We start from the raw sequence: 27,960 nt of genomic DNA on the forward strand, positions 1-27,960 counted from the left end.
CAGAACATGCAATATAAATATCTATACGTCCCTTGCCATGGTTTGGACCTGATGTATGAGGGACTTGACAGCACAGATTGTCCCTGAAGTCAGGGTGACAAACAACACAAGGGTTTTTGTTCACGTAGTCAAAACTGCAAAAGCAGCCCTGGCTGACACTTTAACTTGTTTAGTTTGCAGGATCAAACTGAATCATGGTTTCTTTCTGTACACCCTGTAGTTTTCTATGCCAGCCCCCTGCGTGATAGACAAGCGACCCTATGCCTCAGGGTCTTATCTTGTCATTTCTCATTGAAAGGCCCCCTTAAGATGGCTTAGTGCCTCAGCAGACAGAAAACACAACATGCACTCGCGGGGCCTCCGCTGGCTTAGGGACAGCCGGCCAAGAAACAACAGGTAGAGCATGAGCATAATGCAGGGGATTTCACTTGTCCTAACAGACTCCATGTGCTGGGATGAGTCAGTATCACATGACTTCTGGGTGACATACAGCAGCCTGCTTACAGCAACTCAATTTAGGTAGCCAACCGGGTAACTTTTGCAATTTCTATTACAAAAAGTAATATTGTCAATCATCAACTAAAAAAACACTCAATATTCCTTGTAGCATGCTAACATGGATGCTACGTACTTTTAAAGGATTTCAGTGGACATAACCACCTCTTGGATGAGGTTGGATGCTGCCATGCCATGTGATGTGAAATACAGCCTTTCACAAGCAGCTGATGTCATGACATTAGATTGTCTGATGGCAAATGTAAAGTCTCACACTGCATCATTTGTCAGGAAAATGATCATGTGATTAATATAGACTTATGTAATTATGTAAGTATTTTACCTGAGACATCTGAGAAAATTACGGGTATCCCCTCAAATACTGAGGAATTTCTACTCTTGCACCGTCGACAACGTTCTGACGGAGAACATCACAGCCTGGTACGAAAACAGCACCGGGCAGGACCACTAGGCCCTGCAAAGAGTGGTTCATTCTGCTAAACACACTACAGGCCCTACTCTACCCTGCATTAACGATGTTCACACCAGATGCTGCAAAAATGGGGCCAGCAGAATCATTAAAGATCCCAACAACCCGAAAAACTGCCTTTTCTGCCTGGAGAGATTGGGAGGAGCTTCTGTCCTTAAGCCACAAGGATACTGAATGATTTATAATGACTAGCTTTGATAATTGTGGCAGTCATCACCTAAACACTATCCACAGTTCACTCACTGGTCCAGTGCCTACCTGACCGGGCTCCAATGATTCTTAGTGAAAGCTTTTCAGACTTCAATCCTGTGCTAAAAACTAGACTCATCTAGCCAGATAATAGACAGTTATATGCATCAGCCAAAGCATGACTACGGTTTATTTCCATGGTGATGTACACTTGCTCTGGTCTCCAAAGCTCTTAAACTGCATGACTGAAATTAACACACTTCATTATAACAGCTATGCAAACACATCCCTTTGATTATGATGAGAGAAGTCCTATATGTAGGTCACTTTTGTTTCTGGTTTAATTCTTGTTTTTTGGCAAACCGTGTCTTACTCACAGGAAGAGGAACTGCACTCACATCTGCTATGCTTCGGGGAAAATGCAAGTTAATAAAAGGGGCCTGGCATGTCCCAGTGATGAAAAAAGAGGCCTATTGAATTGTTGAATTGTAAAGGCTTTTGGCTGAGCTGTAGTTTGATAGTGGAAAGCACACACAGACTTTACCAGTAAGCCCTGGCAGTGGTTTTCCATAGTCACACCCTGAATATGGAGAATGACAGAGAGCTACTGAGTGAGTCAGTCAGAGAGGCAAGGGAGGAATGATGAGTGGCCATTTTGGCCTCCATACGTAAGAGAGAGAGGTGCTATTGGAGCATTTGGGCTGACAGCAGCAAGTCCTTAGTGCTCGCTCTATACCAAGCTCACGCACACACACTGGGGGAGAGGCGGAGTGAGAGAAGGAGGGAGAGAGAGTCGGCCAGAGACACAAGAGCTAGAATGGCCTAGATCCACCGCCTCAGCATTCGTACTGTCTCAAAGAGTCATGGACGCGGGGAGGGAGGAGAACAGAGGCAAAGACAAATAAATGCTCCTAATATGGTTCTTTTTGCACCGTGTTTAGATGGATAGACAATTTATCTGACTCTCAATCCTGATATCATGATATATCTTTCCACTACATTTAGCTAATCATCGGATCAGATCCATGCATTAACTTCAGGAAATGTCACCTTTTCTGCAGTAAAATGCAGAAATGTCAAAATGCGTTGACATGTACAACACAGGTGTGGTCTTCAATCAGCCTTAGAAATAATTCAAGACTAAAGAAATAAACAGTGATATCACAATTACAGCAGGTAGACCTTCTACTCCTGCGTCCATATGCTATCTGTGAGAAGTTACTCAGCAAATAACATCGGCATCATTTCCTGTGGCACTTCAGGACCCACAAGCAGGAAAAGTAACTTGTTTCAGAGTAGGGTTGCACAGCTAATCGAAACCATAAACCCCACCCTCTGTTAGTGGATGGAACATGGCTCAAACTAAAAAATCAAAGAACACGTCTAATTTTTTCCCAAAGATGGTTTCTGTCATTTAACGATAGTGCTGATCACGCTGATGTTAGTTCAAGTGTTTGTGATTTTTTGATAAGTTTTGTTGTAACTAGTTAGCTGATGCTATAAAAAGGGGATTAGGGCCACTCGTGTGCACGCTATCACTGCTTGCGATTAGTTGGACGGTTGTATGGGCGGGAACTCCATACTGCTGAGGTTGCTATTGTGCAAACTCTGGCTCCAAATGATGTCCACAAGATGGCAGCGCACATACCTGGGATACTTTGGCTTCATTTTTGTACAGTGGGAGGAAGTGGCGATACGTCGTTGGCACATTTTTCTACATATCTTTTTTTTGTGTGTGTGAAAATGAAATGCAACAATGACCATTCCCATTAAAATTGTGACTCATATTGCAACTGCAATATCTGTCAAAATGATCGCATTTTTTTGCATTTCGGCAGCCCAGAGTGGGTTCCAACTCCGCTTCTCTCTGTCTCACACACACAAGTTCCAAGTTACATAAGTGTGTGTGAGCAGCAGGTTTGAGTAATGTGGAGTGAAACCTGGCATTAAAAGGATTAGCAGCCAAAGAACACAGCGCGCTCTGAGTCCAGACAACAGAGAATAGAAGTAATGCCAGCCGCAGCGATAAAGACAAGGCGAGAAGGCACATTGTGTGGTTGGAGGGTAAATGTCGTGATGCATATCGTCTTATAGAAATGTCAACACAGAATCGACAATTGGATGTACAGTACAGGCCAAAAGTTTGGACACACCTTCTCATTCAATGCGTTTTCTTTATTTTCATGACTATTTACATTGTAGATTCTCACTGAAGGCATCAAAACTATGAATGAACACATGTGGAGTTATGTACTTAACAAAAAAAGGTGAAATAACTGAAAACATGTTTTATATTCTAGTTTCTTCAAAATAGCCACCCTTTGCTCTGATTACTGCTTTGCACACTCTTAGCATTCTCTCGATGAGCTTCAAGAGGTAGTCACCTGAAATGGTTTTCCAACAGTCTTGAAGGAGTTCCCAGAGGTGTTTAGCACTTGTTGGCCCCTTTGCCTTCACTCTGCGGTCCAGCTCACCCCAAACCATCTCGATTGGGTTCAGGTCCGGTGACTGTGGAGGCCAGGTCATCTGCCGCAGCACTCCATCACTCTCCTTCTTGGTCAAATAGCCCTTACACAGCCTGGAGGTGTGTTTGGGGTCATTGTCCTGTTGAAAAATAAATGATCGTCCAACTAAACGCAAACCGAATGGGATGGCATGTCGCTGCAGGATGCTGTGGTAGCCATGCTGGTTCAGTTTGCCTTCAATTTTGAATAAATCCCCAACAGTGTCACCAGCAAAACACCCCCACACCATCACACCTCCTCCTCCATGCTTCACAGTGGGAACCAGGCATGTGGAATCCATCCGTTCACCTTTTCTGCGTCTCACAAAGACACGGCGGTTGGAACCAAAGATCTCAAATTTGGACTCATCAGACCAAAGCACAGATTTCCACTGGTCTAATGTCCATTCCTTGTGTTTCTTGGCCCAAACAAATCTCTTCTGCTTGTTGCCTCTCCTTAGCAGTGGTTTCCTAGCAGCTATTTGACCATGAAGGCCTGATTGGCGCAGTCTCCTCTTAACAGTTGTTCTAAAGATGGGTCTGCTGCTAGAACTCTGTGTGGCATTCATCTGGTCTCTGATCTGAGCTGCTGTTAACTTGCGATTTCTGAGGCTGGTGACTCGGATGAACTTATCCTCAGAAGCAGAGGTGACTCTTGGTCTTCCTTTCCTGGGTCGGTCCTCATGTGTGCCAGTTTGGTTGTAGCGCTTGATGGTTTTTGCGACTCCACTTGGGGACACATTTAAGGTTTTTGCAATTTTCCGGACTGACTGACCTTCATTTCTTAAAGTAATGATGGCCACTGGTTTTTCTTTAGTTAGCTGATTGGTTCTTGCCATAATATGAATTTTAACAGTTGTCCAATAGGGCTGTCGGCTGTGTATTAACCTGACTTCTGCACAACACAACTGATGGTCCCAACCCCATTGATAAAGCAAGAAATTCCACTAATTAACCCTGATAAGGCACACCTGTGAAGTGGAAACCATTTCAGGTGACTACCTCTTGAAGCTCATGGAGAGAATGCCAAGAGTGTGCAAAGCAGTAATCAGAGCAAAGGGTGGCTATTTTGAAGAAACTAGAATATAAAACATGTTTTCAGTTATTTCACCTTTTTTTGTTAAGTACATAACTCCACATGTGTTCATTCATAGTTTTGATGCCTTCAGTGAGAATCTACAATGTAAATAGTCATGAAAATAAAGAAAACGCATTGAATGAGAAGGTGTGTCCAAACTTTTGGCCTGTACTGTACATGCATTTTAAACCAGTTTAATTCAGACCTGTCTGGTTGTAATATTATGTGCAATACTGCAAAATGTGATTATTCATAGCTTTCATCGTCTAGTTACATCAAGTTACATCTGACTGCACTTTAACTGTACCTCCAGTGTATATGCACAATTACATCGTCCTCAGTTTACAGGCTCTGATGACATCTACTTTGTTATATAACTTAGTTGAAATTCAACATAAATGAACTCAAACTGTATGTTCCCTAGAGGCTACTGTTACACAATAACACCTCACAGCTATGCTCATGTATTCGATGGCATCAGTAATAAATTCTGAAAGTCACATAAAGCACTAAGAAAACTCGTGATACCAACATTACAAGCAGGACAAGATAAGCCTGTCGTGCCTCTGGCTCTTTCGAAAAAACAAGTCAACTGGGGTTTCTTTCGGCATTCAGCTTGAAGTTGTGGGAAATAATAAAACTACATCTTAGAGAAAGTCCTTAAACTTAAATCTGTCCTCACAAGGATAAGAGATCATTTATCTCCTCTTCCAACCTTTCTTTTCAAACATGTCTTATCTTTTTGAAACTGATGGAGGAAAGATTACACATAATGTCTGGGTCATAAAGCTAACAACACACACACACCTGCTACACAGCCTCCACCTTGACGATAACAGTGATATAAGTGTGTTTGTGTTGGCTGGTGGGAGGATGTGTTTCTCTTTACACTCCACTGAACCAAAAGACTCAGTGAGTCATCTCTCTCTCATGCCCCAGTGTGAATCTAAATAAACCTCCCCCCCAACACAACCAGCACGACTAGCAGCTGAATCAGTACAAGCTGTGGATGGATGCACTAGTAACGAATAACCCTAACCCTAACCTGACGAGATTAACAGCGTCAGCAGGAGGCCTGTGTTTCTATGTGTGAGCTGATGAGATTGACCTCTGGTCTCCCCTGTCTATTTTAGATCAAATTATTTTCAGCATGTGTACCTCCTCTAACCCCCAAATTGTCACCAAACTCACTTTTCATGCAAAGCAGGGGGGTTCCTAACCACTAATTTCCCCCCCGTGTTTAAACAGAAGTTAAAATTTAGGCTAATTGACTCATCTAAAAGTGAAAAAAACTGTCAAAATCTTTTTGACTGAGCACAGTTTAATCTATAAAACAATATTGTGTATGTTATAAGAGCCATTTGACCCCCGACCTCACCTGAGAGCAGTCGAGGTACACGTCCATAAACATCCCAAACACAGAAAATAAGAAGAAAATGAGAAAATACAGCAGTCAGAGTCTCTGCAGAAAAACACACCTCCACACACTAAGAGAGGGTCCTAAGTAATAAATGAGAGGGATTATTTCATGAGTCTATATGTTGTTTTTTTTTTTTTGGGAAAATCCTACAGAGTATACCTTTAACATTAGTAGCGAACAATTGCTCTTTTTTGTTTTGTGTTTTTATAAAGCAACATCAAGTAGGAAGACATGACATTTCAGTGCAAATGATGGCAATATCTAATTTAACAGTGTTAATTTAATAACATCCCTAATGCAAAGCTCGTAAAAATAACCCTCAAAGTGTCCCTAGTGACACTGATGTCAACATAAACAACTATTCATGTCCTTCACTGGCCTCATTTGCTGGTTTGCTAATCTTGAAGTTGGACAGTAACGTTTCCTCAACAGCTCAGCTGCTGTAAACAAAAGATGAAGCTACTGATATGCATAACATACTGGTAAAGACATTCAGGTGCAGGTGGCTCAGTAGCAAAGTTCCCTGTATTCTTCACCAACATCCCAAAAGATTTTTTTCTCTTCTGCTATCTCTAAAAAAATACATGTTTTGGAAATTCCACAACCCGTGGAAACCCTCATCTCAGTTCATTTCTGACAATCAGTTTGATTTGCAGTGTTGTACAGTGCTGTTTCCCCCACCCCCACTTCTCTCTATCCAACCTACTGACATTGCAGTTGCTGTGCTCTATTCTAATTTGGGCTGGGTCCCTTGGAACAGACAGCCTGAAGGCCCAGGGTGTGGCACCAGCCAGGAAACTGATGCTACCATCCATATTATTTATTCCAGCCTTTACAGAATCTCTGAATCCCAATGATGCCTCAAAGCAAAACCTACTTTATTAAATATCTCTGGATATTGCAGGCTGCAGGCGATCCGCTACTGAAACAGGTCAGGCAGAGTTCATTAAATCAATAACTGAAACAATTAGGCTACAAGCTCTGACCCATTTCCCTGCCTTCTCATTTGTGCGTGTGCACACTACAGCAAGATTACAAATGAGAAGAAGAGAGGGGGACAGAGCAGTGAGTGGATTAGCCAACGATGACTCAGTCAGGGCCTAAATCTCTGATGACAGCAGAGCTATCAAAAGCGCAGCTTAGCTACAAACAAACAAACTGTTTCCTGCCTGGCTTTACAATCAGGCAGGCTAATACAGACTGTCACACCATCATCATGCCACTTTCACTGAGGGGATGCTTCTCTGGGTATGTCTGCTCTTATATTCAGGATTATATTAAGGCTGGGTGATGAAACAATCTCAACAGGCGATAAAATTTATGTCAGTAATATCATGATAAGCATTACACTGGGCCCCGCTTTCTGAGCTGACTTCAAATTGCAGATTTACCAAGCAGCAGAATGGAGGAAAAGGTCTGCCAACATGTGGCAAGAGTTGCCAAAGTCTGATACAACTTGTCTATCAACACATTTTCTAACAGGATGCAGAGTAATCACAACCCACACCGCCATCTTCTGGTGAGAAATCAGACTTCAATTTGAAAGTCCTCAAAAAAAAAAAAAAAAAAAACACTTCCCGCAAATTTTGTTAATGGGGCTTTCTGTCACATGCATCAAGTAAAAGGAGCAGCTGATTGTCACAGTGGATTTGAACTTTGAACCTCCCTTAAATAGGATGCAAACTCATGCACTTCCTTTACTTCTAATACTACTAATTAGCAATTAATTAGGATTCTCTATTGTCTGATGTTAGTGAACCAAACATTGTGGACACACTTTAAGCAAAATGAAGCATGTTCAGTTGATAATCTGCAACAGACAGACAACTTTATGCTGCCCTCTTATAACCTCAGTCCTCCTGCACTTGTTGAAGTGAAACTTGGATCATAGTGGGCTAAAAAAAAAGAAGATTAAGAAAAAGTCTTACCTGTTACAGGAAAAGGGAAGGGCACATGGAGACATGGAAAAAAGAAAAAAGAAAAACGAAAAACAGATTAATAATAATGTACCAGGAGTCAGAGAGTGCGGACAAACACATTTCACTGCAAGGGAAAAAACACATATGATGGAAACAAACATCCCTAAGCTCTCCTGGTCACTGGTTTAATGAATTCATAAATTTACACTGAACATTAAAATGCAGAGTTTGGTTGGGATTTAACAGCAAAAACAACAAATTTACAATCAAATCATTTGGGATTTTGGGGGGTTCTTGTGCGAATACACAAAACTACTGATGCAATCACAGACCACAGAACACTCTGAGGCAACATGTTCCATTATTACACTGTATTTATATTAAAAATTCAGAGGACAAACACTCACATGGTTTCATATGACTTCTTTGATAATCTATATATTCACACTGCTGCTCTATCTTCAGGCTATAAATGCTTAGTGGCTGTTCAAAGATGCTTTGAGATTTCATAGATCTAGGCTGGTATACACTGCCACCTGGTGGCAAACATTAAGGCCAATGCATGCCTTACTACCGGGGTTGGAAATAAGCACCAGCCACTTGCCAAATTCTGGTAAAATATGTAAGTAGCTGCTAGATTTGCTTCACTCACCAGCCAAAAAACACATGGTAATGAGTTGAATGGCTGATAATAGGAATTCACCAGCCAAAGTTTCCAAGCCTGCTTACTACTGATTAAACTTCCACAAAATACCTGAAAGACTTCCGGTTGTGGGGTTGATTCTTTGTAAAGCTACAGTTGGTACCTTTTATAAAAAACTGTCACTATATTCAGAAAGAAGTACATGAGACAGTCTATCAAAACAATCATGTTCCTATCAACTGTCAAACTAGGCAGTGCTGATCAAATGTGAATCTAGAAGGTATTTTAGTGAACTGTTTAGCTGTAAAATAAGAACACTGGTCCGACTGGTGGGTGGTGCTTGATACTCTGTTTAACTTTATCACAACCTTTCTCATTTTACAGCAAAACAGTACACTACTATAATATTCCTGGAAACATCTGAGGCAAGACATAGACAATGCAGTAAAAGAAACTTGATTCATATTTGATCAGTGCTGACTAATTTGAGCTGAGTTCACAAGCAGTTTCAGCAAATATGAAAAAAAGTATTTTTATACAGAAGTTACCAACTGTGCTTTAAGTGCCAACGTTCTGCCACCAATTAATCCTCAACTCCATAGCCCATGTGTTCTCCTTTGCTGTGCCTTTCTGATCACAGAAATGTCTGACATGTCACAAAAAAATCAGCCTCAACAAGCCAGCTGAGTCACTCATTGCTTTCCTTTGAACACAAAGCCTCGTTAAGTCGGCAAGCTTTTATCTCTGTCTAGTAGAATTTAAATATGAGTTTGATAAGTTTTGCTCTGTCTCACTGAAGCAAAGTTACTTTATAAGTTAATGGAATTCACAATGAGATGATCATGATGTGCATTGCTAATGTCATTCACTGTCATAGCACAAAACGTTTTTTCCACTTTAACTCTGTCATACCAGCATTCTCCTAAAACTACATAAGAAAAATACAAGTGCTCGTCATTTGATTTGGACCTCACAGAACTATAATCACAGTAATTTAGCTTCATTTGCAATCGTAGAAAACTCATGAAGTGCATCTTATAATAATGATTAATTACTTGGAAAATGAACAAAGCCAAAAATAAAGCTCTAAGTTGAACAAAGCCTTTAACACATTTCAGTTCATCTGTCGTGTAGTGTTTCCTATCAGCCACTAGAGGGCAATGTAACATGTTTTTAATCCAAGGCTCCTTCAACTCTACAGTGGCCTCACATTAACTGCACTGCTTCCAATTATGACTTAATGAATATACTTAACAGCTTTCAATCCAGACCTCCGTCCTGTCTGCACATAATAGACTCAAAGTTACTCAGTCCCTGGTCTTTAGAGGTATAACAAGCATCATCACACAGAACTTATTCTTACTACCAACCATCAGACCCCCAGTATAAAGCCCTCTGTCCAAGAAAAATATATTCTTACCATACCAACTCCCATTAACATGATAAAAAAGCTTGCACACACTTGCACTTTACAACCAAACTGCTCTTAACTTTATGTGTAAATGCAGTTGCTACATGTATGTTTTCATTCTACCCATGTAGGCCATGCCTTCACATCGATATCGAAGGTTTAAGATTAAGACACAAGCTTTGTTCTGTGAAACATTGTGGTTGTTTTCTACTGCTTCCTGTGCATACACTGTTAACTCCTTACCCCAGTGGTTTCGCAACAATTCACATCGTCATTTATGTGAGTTTAGCGACTCTTACAGCTGCTTTGTGACCTCAATACCTCTCACATGACTGACTCTCAAGTCTCAGATGTTGAAGCACATGAATGCATGAAGCTTTTCAAAATTCACTTTCAACCGCAGCACTGCTCACTGAAAATGGGATTTTCAGAAAGTAGAGACAATTTAATGATTACAGCAATGAACTACTTTCAACATGCAAGCCTCAAAATCTAAAAAAGGATCTTTATAAGCTCAGTAAAAATAATTTTTAAAAAACCAATGGCTACATGAAAGAACACATAAGAATTCATTATAATAGGACTGGGAAAATGTCCTGTATGGTTAAAAGTTAGTTGGCAATCATTCAAGGTGCAAGCAGGTAAAAAAAAGTAATATATGCAAGTACTGCTGCTTCACTTTCGACTTCCAGCATCAAGGCTACCATGCCTAAAAAGAAGCATTCTCGGCAGTGGTGCTTCAGCACTCTCCCACAGCCACTTGACCAGTCAGCACTGGGACGAGTATGGTGCTTTTAAGCCTAAAAACAGCCTTCACATGACCCACATACATACATGATGAGCCTGGTGTATAGAGGCAGATCAATGCTTGCCAACCAGCAGGGGGGAGTGCAGCACTATTTAGAGCTCAAATTGGTTTGCAGGCAGACTTTTGTTGGCATAAATGCCGCAGCAACTGTGCCAACAGAGACCAAAGGAAATGTATGAGGCATGTAATGCTAACAGCAAATTAATTAATGACATGTTTTGTCTGTTTTTTGTTCACTCCAAAAACACTCAGGGTGAGCTGGACTGCAAACAGAACTGAACACACACACACAGCCTGCTTAAAACAATATTAAATTCAAAAGCAGGGAGTGTATTTGTATGGGCAACCTGAATACATTTAATAAATGGGAAACAAAGAGGATAGTACACAGACATCACAGTTCCCCACACACACATGATGAAGAGCACAAGTGTCTCTGTGCTTTATTCATGCTATTAAGAGAAGCAGCTGGCTAGACTATTGAGGGAAAAAGATTTTAAAAAACAAAAAAAAACTTCACCCCCTCCCTCCAGCAGCCTTTCCTCATTCAGCCACACAGCATAGAGAAGGGGATTAGCTCACACAAAGCGAGAGTGAATGAATATCAACCCCTATGGGAAAAGACACTCAGCGGATAGAGCTCTCACGTCATCACAGCCGAGCAGAAAGGCTGAAACTATCAGACTCCAATAACCTGAGCGGACCACATAGATCAACAGTTACCCCTGTGACACAGCATGATGATCATCAGACTGCTTCTAATATTTCAGCAGGATATTGTGAGGAGTGTTTGTGGACAGAGCCTGGCTGGCTGATTGTCTCCGCTTCCAGTCCTTTTGCTGAGCTAAGCTAACCCTCACCTATCTCCAGCTTCATTAAAATGTCCTCTTTTGAAGATTAATGTCCAAAAATGTCAAATTGTTCCTTTAAATGACTGGAGGCATGTTTTATCTATTCAAAAGGCTTTCGAAAACAATTGCTGTAAGTTGAATTTTAGTATTACAACACTGTTCTTCTGAACTTTATTTCTTTGCAGGTACCAGAATAAGTAAGTGTCTTGTCGAGATTTTTTCTGCCCTTGACATGTAGCTTGTTGACTCTAGAGCTGAAACATTAGTCAGCAATTAATCAATTAGTCAATCAACAACTATTTTGATTATCAGTAATAAATATGTCTTTGGATTTTAACCTTGTGAGACTCATACAGACCCATTTTTGTCTTTTTGGGAGGGAGGGGGCCAAGAAAGCTTAAGGTAGGTAGCAGGTCAACAGTGTATGTCATACAGAAGTGGTACACATCACCTGGAAGCTGGGAACCTGAGGATTGATCTGAGATACAGATCAGCACTGTGTGACAAGTTTGTCTAGCCATAAATCTGCAATAAACGCTGTGTTTTTGGTATAACTCCTATGAAAACTTTTAAAGTGTAGACTGTATAGGGGCTTAGAACATTATAATGCAAGTACATGATGACAGTTTCCACGCTCAATTATGTCTCCTAAGTTGTTGCAACAATTTTTGGGTTTATACGATCTGTTACACAGGTTTGGTGCAAAATGTAAGCATTTTTTACCACTCTAGAATTATAAAAATGGTCAAAATACGACATTAAGACACCATAGAAAAATCCATGCTGTGATATGGTTTCAAAAACTTTCAACATTTGGAGATTTCTGTAAGAATTCAATTTTTCTGTGATTAGATGGCAAGCAGTTCTGCTCTGGAAACTGCTGAGAAATTCCCATATTGTCAATGTATCTATGAAAGCCATTCATCCTTGAGATACTGAGGACGAATGGCTAACGAGGTCTCTAGTTTATGGTTGTGAGGGTTTTTTTATACAGTGATGTCTGTTTCCAAAAAATGGTCTCACTACAATGAAATGGCTACTATGGGGTGTCACATCATCACACATGAATAAAACTGGTCTCATTGAATCCTCAAGAGTCTCAACTTTCCAGTCACACCCAATTTATGCAATTCCAAAACTATCTCCAACTAGACTCCAGTATGCAGAAATATTCAAATACAATAAGCAAAATGACACATTTTTACTGCATGCAAATGGCAGCATGGTTTTGCACTTAACTGCATGGGACTCACATAAAGTGGGCAGGTCTATAAGGGGGACTTGTGGGTACCCAAAGAACTCATTTCAATTTAGATATCTTGAAGTGAGAGGTCAAGGGAAATGTACATGTCCTTTTATCCTTGCCAACATTTTGCCTAAGTTTAAAGTGTTATTTAGCCCTTTCCTGATAAAACTAGCATGACATAGTTGATCTTTTAGTTTCAAATGATACCAGTTTCATCACTCTAGCTTCAAAATTCAGCCTGCTGAAGCCTCTTAAAGACAGGAATGTCATCCAGGATCACCAGCAGCCAGGCAGGTCTCAGAGGTTATGTAATTCTGAATACTTTGGATATCCTTTACTATGCAGTGACACTTCGTAAAACAAGCAATCATGTAAATAATTATGAAATTAATTGATAATGAAAATGATAGTTTGTTGCAGTCCTAGCTGATTCCTCACCCTTTCTCCTGCAGTTAAAACATGGCATGAAAATAATCAAGCATTAAATCCAGGAATTAATATTTAACTCATATTCACAGACGTGTAGACAAATTGTCGCTATGACGCACAGGACACTCGCCTCATTATAGAGATAGCTGTGTTTGATCTCTCACAGGAGCTGGTGACAGTACATGTATTGCCATTTGACAACTAAGGTTAGCTGGTATAGTTTTGTGCACAGCCTGAATTAATTTAGGATGTCATTATCTTTTCAGCAGTGAATTCTCCAATATATCTTGGGATGACCTTGGCAGCTTTGAATCTTGTAAGGTTGAAAAAAAAAACTAATCTCAACAAAATAAAAATCTAATGAAACAAAGTGACAGAGGAAGAGAACAAATGGTATGAAAGACATGGAGGAGAAAAAAGCAGGAATGCTTACGCCGATAGCAAAGTCATGCACTGCATTCTCTCTATTTGCGAGTGCGTGTGTGTGTTGGTGTGTGTGTGTGTGTGTGTGTGTGTTAGAGAGAGATAGAGTGTGTGTGATTCCTGGAGCTGACTGGACAGTGTTCTGGCCACAGGAATGCCAGCCATGATTCAGCACATTGCCTGCATGTTTAGGGGGATGACAGGGGCAGCCCACTAAAGCCTAAAAATAAAAATGACTGGCTGAACATGAAACCTCCATCAGCGCCACTTAATAGTGTCATACATTACATAAATATTATGCCACATAGAGATTAACATGGAGGTCTCGACAGCCACAGAAGGATCAATCCTCTGCCGGCTTCTCTTACAAATGACGAGAACCCTGACTTGACTTTATAGCCACACTATTCGCCAAATATTTTTTTGACGAAAAATTATTTTATGCTCAAAATCAAAAAAATAAAAGGGTGTTACTAAAACAGTAAGATGATGTAAGACTAGACTAGCTCAACACACCGACTAGTACCACAACGCACTACAGAAAGGGCAAACATGTTACCGAAGATCACAATATGAAATGCAGTTTAAAAAGTTGCATCATCCACCAACAATGGCCTCAAACAAGTCCAGACACTAAGGTGCACAACTTTCAGTCAAAAAGTGCTGGCTGGGGTGGTGTTGGTGCTGGGCTGAGGCAAGAGCATCCGATGCACCTCCAAAACATCCTATAACTTTTCAAACAGCGGACCTCGGCAACATATCTACCCTTCCTTCAATGGTCTGTGGCTTGTGTGCGGTGGTGCAGCTCCTTAGTGAGGCAGAAGCCAAATGACGCCTCATCACTACGACAACCGACAGCTACAGCAGGAGAAGATGGTAAAGAAGAGAGAGTCAAATACAGAGAGAGTCGGTGTGTTGTGCTTACTATTGTTTCATTTGTGCTCCGATAAACCGTGAATTCAACAAAATTAGTCCCATATTGCTGTTTTCTGAAGTACTGTAGCTGCAATCTGGTTGCTATGGTAGTGGGTTAAGGGTATATATCTAGCTATGAATCACACCCCCATTCTCTGTTTAAACAGGAAGTAAAACTGACCTGAGGGGACCTTTACTCACAGTGTTATAACAACATAGTAGCTCCATTAAGGCCTAGTCCACGCGAGCATGGGTATTTTTTAAAATGGAACTTTTTTGGCCTCCAGTTTTTAAAAAATATGCGTTCCTACGAGCAGTGTAATAAAAATACCTCCGTCCACATGACACCGCAAATTCCACCATCAAGCAATGTAATACACATGCCAGAGCAGTAGGTGCCGATATAACTCCTAACTGTAAGGCCATTGTAACCAATCAGAAGGCAGTAAAACGTCATTACCGGAAAAACAACAATCTCTGAACACACACACACACACACACACACACGCACACACACACTCAGCAGAAAGAACTCCAGATTCTGATTCCTCAGCAGCTCTGTGAGAATCACTGTGTCATCATGTCACTGAGCAGCGTTAGTTGTATGATACAGCCACAAAGTGCTGATATGCTGCTAAATAGCAGCAGCATTTTGTTTAGGTGCATCCTCAAATCGTCTCTCGCACACACTGGATCGGGTAATAACACAGCTGTTTTCTGTTTACGTCGCACACTGTGACGTCATACAACGGAGACGAGACAAAATAACTGCGGTTATCCTGTCCACACATGACTGCTGACACCGGACTTTTCCAAAAAGTTCACCCTGAACTCCGGTTACAGGGGCCCAAAACTGTGGTTACGTGTGGATGAAAGGCCAAACCGTGAGCAAAGAGTCACGGTTTTATAAATACCCGCGTTGGTGTGGACAACTCCTCAGTGTCTCCTATTTGCATCTACGCAAACTCCATGTTAACATACAGGCACGAGTTTCTCAATTGTCTTGGGTCATTCCTGTTTCAATCCTTGAGTTAAAAGGACGCTTCTCCAATTGTCAACCAGCTCTCTGTCATTACAATGAGGGTAGTATGTGTAAATGAACTGTGGTAAAGCCCATCTTACCAGAGCCCATCTTACCAGTCACGCCAAATGACGTGATTTTAGCCAGCTCTAGGGCTATAGTTGGAACTACAGATTGTACTTCCTCATTTTTGTATGCCCGCCACCATGGACACAAACAGTTTAGAAGTGGATCAAAAGAGATACCCACCCCTGTCTCTCAGACCATTCAGACTATACTGTAAAATTAGGCTACTGTATTGCCTATTTCTCTCCTAAATGTCTTCAGAAACATTTTTAGTGCACGGTTTGGCTGTATTATGAGAATTTGTGAACAGCAAGTAAGCGCCATACTGTTTCCTGTATGTAAAAACGGAGGCTGAAAACACTGACATAAAACTAAGCACTGATCAAATGCGAACCAAGATTCTGTAACTGTGTTGCCTATTTCTGGCCTAAAATGTCTTCAGCAAAGTATTTTAGCTAACTGTTTAACTGTAATACACGATAGTTTACCAGCCAGCCACCATATTGTGTCCTGGCCAAGCTTGCATTATGTCACCCACCAGCAGAAACGTTTATTGACCCTGGTAGTTTTAGGTTTTCTACCTCTTGAGCAAAAGCGAATATTTTCTCTGGTCATACAGCACCAATTTCAAAAGTACTGCATCACTATCTTTCCAGCCATAAAAGAAAATGTCTCTGTTCTCATCAGTACAATTACTTTTGTTGTCAAAGAAATAACTTGGTGGACATCAAGAAAGTAATGTATACACAGAACGCTTAAAATGTCTGTAGAAAGTACTGCACTCTGTGTCGATCCACTGTGATTAAAAACAATAAAACACTTTTTTATAGATCTCAAATGCAGTACTGGCTTATTGCTTTTAGCATAAGGCCAAAACTTGAAAATGAAAAATGCTGTAAAATGTTACCATTGAGCACCAAACCAAACGATCTATCTGGGATTTGAACTAATGAGGAAGTGGATCAGCACAACAACGTATCACAAAAACTCTACATATAATTTCCTAGTAGCCACTAAGGAATTTGTTGAATTGTTAATGCCATTCAAAGAGGCACCTTAATGCTTTTTTTAGGAATATGGTTAGGCCTTCACCTACATATGTATCTTTCCTAAACCAAGTTGACTCCCAAGAGGAAAAATTTGTTTCTCACTACATCCCCAAAATAATAACCAGCCATACACGCCCTATTTCAAAGAGATGTTGTCTCTATTCCATACATAATGGCATGTTGGAATCAGTTTGTAAATGATATATATTGGAAGGTCTGGATGCTTCCTCAAAAATAACAAACCATGAATAAGGTTAAGGAGGTGTCCTTCGACATTATCAGTCATTGGTCACTTCATCTTGTATTATGAGAACGTGTGGTGTTTGGTCGCTTCCCAAAAAAAAAAAAAAAAAAAAAAAAAAAAAAAGGAATTTTTTTTTATAACAAATTTGATAATGACATTTAAAAAAAATATATAAGTGGAAATCTAGCGATAAAAACATATTTTGTTGTTTTTCCTGAAAGAAAAAAAATAGCAATAAGTGAAACTATTTATTTTATTTCCATTTTATTACTTTAATGATCCCTCTGTCTGATGATAATGATAATAATAATAATAATTCTGTAACACAGTGATACTGTGAAACCACAATATTTTTGACACGAATTTAGATTTGTATACTATCCTCTTAATACTGACACTGTATTGTGTTCTGTTGTTTATTGAAAAGGAAATTCTATCACAAAAAATGTATTTTGGTCAACATTTTTCTTTGCAGTGCTACAAACTGTCTTATTCACAGTGGAAACAGAGGCCAATACTGAACCTCTCATGAACCCAACAGGGCAACCCATTTGGGGTGTGATTATATTGCGATGACCAAAGAGACTCAGTCTATTGATTTTGTTGCACTACAGACGCCTTCAATGGAGAGACAATGTACAGGCAAATCAGTTATTGCTGAGTCAGAAATATAACTGCATCCTGTATTGTTCAGGTACAAAAGGAACCAAAATGACAACAGCGGGGTGAGACTGTCACACAACAGTAAGGTTAGACTATCATGAAAGAGTGTGTGAGTGAGACTGTGAGTGTGTATTCACTCTGGGGTGGAAGGGCAATTTTCCCATAGATGAAAGGCAGGCTAAAAACACAATCCATTATCATCCATTACGAGCCATTAGTTTTCCCACCACACTTAAGTGAAACAATCCTGTTTATTGATGGAAAAATAAACCATCTGTAAGACAGGAGCAGAGACAAATGAAATCAATGATGCATCTGTACAAAGCATACAAATTAGCAACAGACAAAAACACAGCGTGATTTATACAGACATATGCAAATGTGAGTGGTATGTACACATTAACCTCTGTTTCATCAAAATACAGTGAACTGCTCAGAAACTCCAAGGTTGTTTTCATTCTGCCATTCATGCTTTCACTGCATGGCTTAGAAAGACAGTAAATATTCAGTAGTGTGTAGTGAGACCTCCCTCCCTCTCTCTCACTCATACACAGCATGTTGCTGCTCTGCTGTGTTCTGGTGCTCTCTGGCTTGGTCTATGTGGTGGGAATGGGGGAGGTGTCAGCAGCATAACAAATAACAAACGCTGTTTACTTTTAGCAAAACATTTGTAGCCCAACTGTGGACAAGCAAGAGCACTATTTAAAAAGCAACAGCCAAACACTGCCACAATATTGGTGCATTTGCTACGGAAAAACAACTTTGTGACTGAGCGCGAGTGTTTCTCAGCACCACGCCTGGCCTTTCTTGGTACCTTTGTCCATACTGAGTCCATGGCTTATTTCCAGTTCTCTTTTGCAAAATGATTCCTTTAGTGTGGCTAAAAAAACATCTCAATTTTTGTAATGCTCGATGAAATGGCTTTACAAAGGTGCGGCTCTGATTTAGATCTAGCAGTCTTCCATAAATGCCTTTTTTTGACTGACCAGTACAAACGTTATTATAGATCATCAAGGGAAGTAGTTGAACATCAGTACATTGAGCGCATCACTGACACCTTCCGTTTTGTTATAAGAAAATGAAAATTGCAAATTTAATCACAGATTTACATGAGAAAATTGACCAAGTGAAGCTTGGGAAGACTAAATCAGCATATTCAAGATATATGAAATGTTACTTTCAGCAAAGGTATACAAAACTTTTATGTTTAATTCAAAGCATTTTCCAAGCATGGTAACTAGTCAACAAGCCATTTTTTTCAAAGTGGTTTAACAGTGGAAGGAAATACAGCTTTCGGGTCAAATACATGACACCATTGGGCCAAAAAGACTTTTTCCCATAGACCTGCATGGATAAAGAGATGTCTGTATATCAGTATTTGTGCATCACAACCAAGACTATCACACTCTGGTTGGTTGGTAAATTGGTTGGTCATTTTGCAAATCGCTGTTGTTACTTTAATAAGGCTGTGTGTCCACCAAAGTGTATCTTTATCCCAACTGAAAATGGCAGTTGCTGTTGTTCAGCACATGAAGATGTCCTATGTGACGGTTGGTCTTTGTGGTGTTTGTCCCGCCCCTTCTGCAATGTGATTAGACGGCTGGTAACACTGAAAAAAGGCCACTATGTATGGGGCCTGACAAAGAAAGCTAATGCCTAAAATGTATCTGCACCTAAATTATGTGCTGATGCACCTAAATGAAAAATTAGGCACCCCAGTGCAACAAATGTAAAAAGTCTGGAGCCCTGGTCAACACTGGAATCTATTATAACCGACTTCAAGATCGAGTTGACTCTATGTAGGACAATGCTCCATACAAAACTTTTTAGAGCGATCTTTTAATACAACAGGTTTGGTACAACAGGTACACAATATCACCTGTTATGATTACAACAGTATTAAACCATAGATGGTGGTGCAAGTCACAATATATGACAAGAAAACAATCTATGATACACCACAATACCTTAAGATACTGAAGAGGAAAATCTAAGTAGGGTTCAGCACAGGGTAGTGTTGCTCTAAATGCATACAGCTGTGGAGTCATTAAAGAAAATCTGGCCTGAAAAGACAAACAAACCAAGATGTGGCCAATGAGTACAACATTTCCTTTATCCAAGACCCACTGTAGAAAGAGGGACTGGAACATCTGGTTATCAGGTTTGTCAGTGTTTGGTATAAACTTCCTTACGCCAATGCTTGCACAAAACCATCTACAGAGCGGGCGCTAATGGAGGGAAGAATGGAGCAACACAATAGCAGGATTTATCAGAGCTGGGACACTGATGCACAACTCAGCTCAGTCTGGTTCCATCTGGTCCGGTCTGCTGTGTCCTCAGCTGTCTCACCGAGCTTCAGCAGACCTGACAAAGTTGGGCTGGGTCAGGTTGGGTCACTTCCTCTGTGTGTTGTGAATTTTGGGGATCTCGTTGATCTCTGCACAATGAGCAACAGGCCCAGCACACACTGGCTCCCTGCACTGCCAGAGAGAAGATTACATTCCAAACAGCCAGCAGCAGAGATAGCCATCGTGCTGCCAGCCAGAGCCACATTCCCCTGAGCCTTTACACATTCACATTCAGACACACACTTAGGCTGTGTTCAGAGCAACAATAGTGCTGGGTTGCAGCATCCTCATTCATTTCCATTGCATTGGCACAGCAGGGGCTTCAGCAAAAAGATGCAGGCTAGTTTGACAAAAAAGTTGTACCTCTCTCAACTTTTGCCACAAGGCACCGTCATTGGCACTGCGTTGGTCAGTCAAATACATGCAAGTCTACATGGTAGCTGAAGGAAGATGTTACCACAACTGTAACCCCTTGAGTTTTTTAACAAAGGGTCATTTTCAGTCAGAACAACTGCACATGCTTCTAATATTCAACACAATATGGAATACATATCTGTTTTTTGGGCACATACATATATGCAATTTGCCCAAAATGAAGTAAAAACAGACAAATTTTATTCCAAAAGGAAGTCTGAGTGAAATAATCTTAAACTGCACCTCTTCAAAGCCAAATAAAGGCTGTCAATGTGTCACTTTACATTCCATGGAAGGCTTGGGAATAATGCATGCAATATCTTTTACCAATATAATAGCGTCATTAGGACAAGTATTAAAACAGAAAACAAAGCTATACCAAGATCACACCACATGCCGATATAAAACATCAAAATTGAGAAACAAAGTGTTTAAACTTGGAACAAAATATCTTCACTCTTAAATTGTATGTTATAACTCAGCTAGCCAAGTTTGCTGACCTTTACACTGCCTCTCGTCAAAACACCATCTTCCGTCTGAAGAAACAAGAACTAAACTGAAGTACACACACACAGCCTAACAGCAAAAAACCAAAACCTCACACAGAGAGTGTCATGCATGTGGAAACCTGCGTATGATCATTTTTGATACCTGCTCTCACATGAGTTACATTTTGCTCATGCTATTTAACATTTGGCAGCATTTTTTAATCACTGTTTTACCATTAACGAGCCTATAAACCCCAGCAGTCAATACACAGTAGCCTCCACACACACACATAAAGACCACCCACTCATCTTGAGCAGATTCCATTAATGACTTGTCAGTGCAGATTGAGCAAATTCACAACTGACATACTTCCTCATTCAAACACACTCTCTCTCTCTCTCTCTCTCTCTCTCTCACACACACACACACACACACACACACACACACACACACACACACACACAATGATACTCTAAAGAGACCCTGGCGTTTTACAGCCGTGCCTTAGGAGGTGATTTACAAGGGCAGGGTCATCCCACACATTAAACCTTAAAATATGTTGACAGGAGCCACACAGCGAACCAGTAGGACGCGTACAACCAGCGATATGGCACACAGACCCCCACCCAGAACACCCTTGTAAATACATTCCTACCAGATGGAGAACAAATCAACTTTTATTAGAGGGGCTGGCTCCTCTGCAATTAGTACACAAAGGAAGAAGGTCCAGAGTCTGAGAAATGCTTCCATTAAAGTGACTTTAAAAAGGTGCGATCACTCAAACTTTACTGCCTCTTTGCACAAAATGGCCATCATTTTTTAGCAGCAAAGTGAAAGTAATCAATACCTGTCGTTCCTAAATTACAACTATCAGATTCAAGGCAAAAAATTCAAAAATAGTGGACTTTTAGTGCAATCATACTGTGATGAAATAGACACATAGCCTCTGACATTAACAAAACCCTGTTGTCCAAATGAATGCAAATTGAAAAAAAAAATGCAAACAGAAGTTGTTGCCCAGCCCCAATTTAATATCATTAAGTTAAAAAAGGTACGTGACAGAGATATCAAGCTTTCTAAGCAGACAGAGGCAGCCTGGCCTTGTGTTTTCAAAGGGAATGCTTCAATGCCCCAGGTTACCCGAACTAAACACTGTGCAATATGCACATGGTTTAGTTTCTCCTGACCACAGGTGAACATTGCTGCCACATTTGCAAGATGCAGACACCTTCAAAACAGCCTCAGAAACCTCCACAGAGTAAAATCAACACATCCATCACAACTTAAATAAAATTCAAATATTACCAGCTTCGCAATATATATAATATGTTGCTTATTTAATGTGCGTAGTGTGCCTTTTGAATCACTGTTATTCCCCCTTTTGGTCCCAAACACTTACCCCAAAAACCAATGCAAAGTTGACCTCCAAATTAGTGTCTCTTTTTCTAACCGTTGTTTTCTAATATTCATACATCAGACATTTTTAAATCGCAATTAACTTCCAAATAAATGCTCATCTTAAATAAATGCTGTTAACAACGACTGAAAACAATACTCATACACTGGCATGATGTTTGTTGTTGTGTGAAACTTTTGACAAGTGTCATCTATTGGCTCTATTTATGCCAACATAAAGGACACGTGGAAGTATGAGGGCAGTGACGTTCACAATCTTTGAAATGGACATATCTATTTTTGTATGTAAAGGGAGTATCAATGAGCCCTAAGGGTGCATGGACAAGCATGTTTGCATCAGCTGATGAGACTGTGCTGTCATCTCTGAGTTTGCACTGTTTTGTGTCAATGGGTGTCACTGGTTAAGAATGGAAGAGAAACAACCAGTTCCAGTTGCAGCCACCCCTTACTGCGCAAACAGACTTCTGTTACCTATTTGCATTCTCGTGACAGCAGGTAAACTACCGAGAAACCAGCCGTGAGCCTAATTCACCAAGACAATCTTCTCGTTTGAAACAAGGGCTTTGGTTTCACCCAAATGCTACTTATCATCAAAGACAATAATCCACCTGATCCCCATAGATTTCACATTCCTCGGAGTTAGACGTCATGTGATAACAGTAGCCATCCTTCAGTTTCCATCTAGCTGGCCCATAAAGACAGACTGAAACAAAACTAGCATGATTACATCCACGTTAATCTCTACAGACCCAGTAATGTAAACCAGTCCAGTAATAAACTCATCTTTATAATTATAACTCGGGTATGCACAGCATCTTAAAGCCAAGGTAATAACATTTAAAGGTGTTGGGAAAATGGGCTTAGGATTGTAAGAGTGACTGAAATGTGGGCAATTTCCTGCTGTTGCTGCTGCTGGGTGATTAAAATTCCCCTGTAACCTCAAAATCAGTTCTTAAAACTTATTACGGGGACATTCCAGGAGACTTTTCAGCTGAGTGACAGAGAGAGATGGAGGAAAAAGAGAGATAGTGAGAGGAGTGAGAGTGAGCTCTTAATAAAATCAATAAGCTCTTAGTGAAGGAAAAGTACTACTGCGCTATACTTTTCACGTCAACAAGGAAACCACCATCTCTTCTTCATGAGTTCATTTAAAGTTAGCTTTGAAAATAGCCTGTAAAACAAAATTAAATATTGCCCGTAATGTTTTGTCTCATCTGTAGAATGAAACTATTTATTTCTATTATATTTGCAGCCTCCCTCTCTCTTCGGTCTCTCATTAAATAATCATACAACCTCTGCCTTGTTTCCTGCTTTTCAACAACAAATGTGCTGAGAGAGTGTGTACGGTGAACTGTGCACCCAGCAGAAATTGTGCCCTGTAAGGCAGACAGACAGTCGGGGTTTAAGCAAGGAGTCAGGCTAGGTAAAATGTCGAATCACTGCAGCCACTTGATGAAGACAAGAGACGTCACATCCAGCTGAGCCCTGCACTGTGTCCCACAGACAGAGGACAGACAGACAGACTGTGGCAGCCTGGCAACTGCCTGCTGGCTAGCTGGGAAAACAATAACACTTTTCTTTCCTCACAGCTGCCACAGCAACCAGTGAAATCATCCAGCTTTAAACAGACTCTGAATGCTGAGTTGGTCTACAAAGACACATGTAACAGATACACATGATTTAACACTAGTAAAATCTGATTACAACCAATCAAATAAACAAAGAAGTGACAAAAGTGAGGAAATTGAATCTCTTACCCATCCTCCTCTCCATCCACAGCCTTGAGACCAGCTGATGCAGTTAAGGCACTGGCGGTAGCGGCGTTGACCTCGGCTTCTTGACCCTGGCCAGTGCTGGATCCAGATCCAGCCTCTCCTCCGGACAGCTTGGGCAGCCCCAACAAAGCCGACTGGTGCTGGAAGAGCAGCCGCTGGGCATCCTGCAGCTGAGTGGTGGTGAAGGTGGGCAGACTAGCGTAGAGGGCACTGGCCTGGGCAGCATGAGCCAGGGCCAGGGTGCTGCTGTGGTCCTGGGACATGCTGACACAAGACAGTTGGCTCTGTGGAACACCCTGCTGGGGCATCCTACCACTGTTCCCAGTGTTGTGGGCTTGGGGCTGGGTCTGGGGAGCACTCTGAGGGTTTGGAGGAGGCACACTTGGTGCAGACACTTGGCTCTGGTGGACTGTTGTGGGCAGCTGGGTGCCCAGGCCGGGGTTTTGGATTTGTGTTGGGAGTGACTGTGGCTTCTGCTGGTGGCAGTCCAGATGGCCTGGGTGGCTCTGAGGCTGCTGGCCAAGACCTGGTGCTCCAGCATGAGGGGGCATACTGGAGGTGGCGGACTGAAGGGAGGAGGGCTGCTGGGCCTGTGAGTGAAGGAGTGCCTGTGACTGCTGCGGGCCTCCCATCATCTGACATGCTCCATTAGCTGACCCCGAGGGAGCTGATCCAGCTTGATTAGGCAGAGGTTGAGAAGCTGCAGCCTGGGGGATACCTTGGTGTGGGTGGGTGTACTCGGGTGGCCTCACCTGCGTTTGGGCAGCTTGGGGGGTAGCAGATGGTTGCTGTGGCATGGTGGCATAGCCGACCTGCTGCTGCTGAACACCCACTAAGCCCTGTGTGGAGCCTGAGGATTGATTAGCAACTGCCTGGGCGTAAGTGAGCTGCTGCTGGGGTACAGCCTGCGTAGGGAGTCCAGTGGCAGTCTGATGACCTGGCATGGGAGCGGGCTGATGAATGCTAGTGGGAGCCGAGGGGGCCACAGTAGTCTTCAAATGTGAATGGGTAATATCCTGGGGGTGCATGTGAGGTTGGGACACTCCCATGCTTAAGCCACTGGGGAGGATTCCTTGAAAGCCCTGAGGAGGGGAGGCGTAATCCTGGGCATGCTGGGGGACTGGGGGTCCCCCAGCCTCTCCACTGCACACACTCTCAGTATAATGGCTCAATGTACTCATAGTGCTACTCACAGAACTACCACTTGTGCTTTCCCTCTCTGAGGCCCCAGCAAAGCTCTCAGAGACAAACTGACGCATGCTGAGAGACCCAGTATCAGATGCAGCAGAGCTGGGAGCAGAAGCCGGGGTCTCCTTGTCATAGAATTCAGTGCATGTCCATCTGCCCTTCTTAAAGGGTTCAGAGCTAGAGTCCAGCTTCACCACCCTGAAGCGGGAACTGGTGGTAGCCACTGCAGGGGCTGGAGTTGGGGCAGGAGCAGATGGGACAGAGGCTGTGGCCACAGCTGTGACAGGGGCACTCACAGGCGGGGGCACAGCAGACCCAACTCTTCCCTGGATCCCACCAGAGAGTCCAATCCCTCCAGAGGTACTGACAACAGCAGCAGTAGTTGTAGTAGTCATAGCGATATTGGAGTTGATGTTTTGGGGTTGCTGGATCATGCTGACATTAGTGGTGGTGATAAGGTTACCCCCAGCTGCAACACCACCACCTCCACCTCCACCTCCACTCCCCCCACCACCGCTTATCACATTGAGAGGAAAGCCACCACTGCTACTGCTAACACTCGTGCTGATCCCCCCTCTCACAGGCACGTTGGCAGAGCTCAACATATTCACATTACTAACAGTGCTGGTCTGGGGATTAACTATGCTAACTGTAGTGCCCGTAGCAGAGCTGTGCATTCCAGGGACAGATCCCGGGGCCACAACCCCCACGGGCTGAGCAACAATACTTGGAGGGGCAGCCTGGGAAACATTCTCTTGAGGGACCCCCATGTTAGAAGGCATTTTCTGGGTGACACAAGGTAAAGCTCCAGAAGTGAGGGCAGATGGGGTGCTCCCAGGCCCAGAGGACAGAGGGTAGACCTGGGCATGGTTAGGATGATTTGGATGGTGATGGTGCACAGTCCCATTCACCATGGTCCCACCATGCTGCTGAGCCTGGTTCAGGGCATGGGGGTGTGAAGGCTGGTTGGGGGAGACAGCTCCAGGGGTCTCTGCGTCATGGAAATTATTCAGCGTCTCCTCCGAGGAGCTCCTCTCTGCTCCCACTATGTCATTAGCCCGGGAGAGGGACACATCCAGGATTTCTGAAGAAGAGAGATCCTCTGTGTGGGACTCATCCAGGTCATCATAGCTCTCTGTGTCTTCTGCAATACTGTTGTTGGTACTCACAGATATTTGTGCTGGAGTCACACTTGTGATCTGGAAGCCACTCTTCTTCTTTATCTGAGCTCCAGTCGACTGTGTGGGCTGGGGCTGCAGATTCAGGCTGTGGGGTGGGATGTGATGGGGACCCGGGGAGGATGAACCAGCAGGAGGTTGGCACTGAATCAACAGGGAGGGCTGATAATCATCGGCGGGGACGTGGCTGTTATTGACCACCGGGTTTGCCGGCGCTGACAGCGCGGAGCCGCTCCCGCTGCCCGTGTTGCTACCCCTTCTGTGAAAGACAGCCGGGTGCGCCATCTTTCTAACACTGCCAGAGTCTCCTGCAGGGTCCGGATGATGCATTTCGAGAGAATCCGGGGGGTAGTTGGTCTCTGACAGTATGTGATAAGCTTGCAGTTCGTTAACGGCGCCGTTTTGACTAAACTACGATCAACAGACAACACGATCAAAAAAAATAAATATCTGAACCGGCTGTTCTGGATTATCAGACAAAGTTGTGCCAATATTTACAGCCTCTCATACACGATCCAGTGTTCTCCAGTGACAGTTAGCGAGGCAAAAGAAGCTAGTGGCTGCTTGCTGAGTAGCTAGCGAGCTAACGTCAGCTGGTGCCAATGTTAATTCGCCGGCTAACTACCAGTGTTGTCCGTTTGTGCCTTTGTTAAACACAAGCTAACATTTTGTGGGCTTTCTGCCGAGAAACTATGTTGTAACAGCCGCTGGTATTAAACGCAGAATAGCTGCTAAGTAAGTTAGCCTTATATTAGATGCTAGCCTGACAGAGGAGTAACGTCAGCTAGCTAGCTGCCAGTCTCCATCACCGGCTAGCTAAACACAGACTATAGCGAGTCGTTTTAGCTGCTGAATCTGTTCAAAGAAAAGAAAATGTAAACAAGCAACCTTTTATCCGGTGCACAGCGATGTAAAACCGACTACGATCACTTAACAGCGGTGTACAAGGGTTTAATCCATTCCACTGAGTCCTCGTTTTGGTCTTGGTTTTGCTGTATCACTGGTCCTCCCCAGCGGTAGCGTTGTTCAGGATGTAGCCTCCTGCACCGCTGCTGTGGCTCTGTGCTGTGACGGGACTGAAGGGGAGGGGTGCTCCGTAATATGGCGACCGCGCATGGTCTCTGCTGCCAGACATAAAGCAGTCTGGGAGAGGCGGTGCCGAGCCCAACATCAACATGGACGGAAAGAGCCGGAAAGTGCCGAGGAGAGGGCGCTCCCTCGTAAACCAGTTTGGGTAGGCTACATCACAATAGGACAGTGGCGTTGTTGGGCCTGGGTGTCCGAGGCTT

At 42.4% G+C, this 27,960-nt stretch overlaps 1 protein-coding gene across 1 annotated transcript in view; it reads right to left on the bottom strand.

Annotated features, from left to right (window-relative positions):
* Positions 1-27,755, bottom strand: part of LOC117251205 (TSC22 domain family protein 1-like) — a 37,959-nt gene extending 10,204 nt beyond the window's left edge. The window contains exon 1 of the mRNA XM_078174406.1: positions 24,288-27,755. Coding sequence (XP_078030532.1) covers positions 24,288-27,001 — 2,714 coding nt within the window. The 5' untranslated portion in view covers positions 27,002-27,755. The remainder of the gene's footprint in view (positions 1-24,287) is intronic.
* Between the last annotated feature and the right edge of the window lie 205 nt (positions 27,756-27,960).

Source organism: Epinephelus lanceolatus, chromosome 14 (assembly GCF_041903045.1).
Source record: "Epinephelus lanceolatus isolate andai-2023 chromosome 14, ASM4190304v1, whole genome shotgun sequence".
NCBI classification, from domain to species: Eukaryota; Metazoa; Chordata; class Actinopteri; order Perciformes; family Serranidae; genus Epinephelus; species Epinephelus lanceolatus.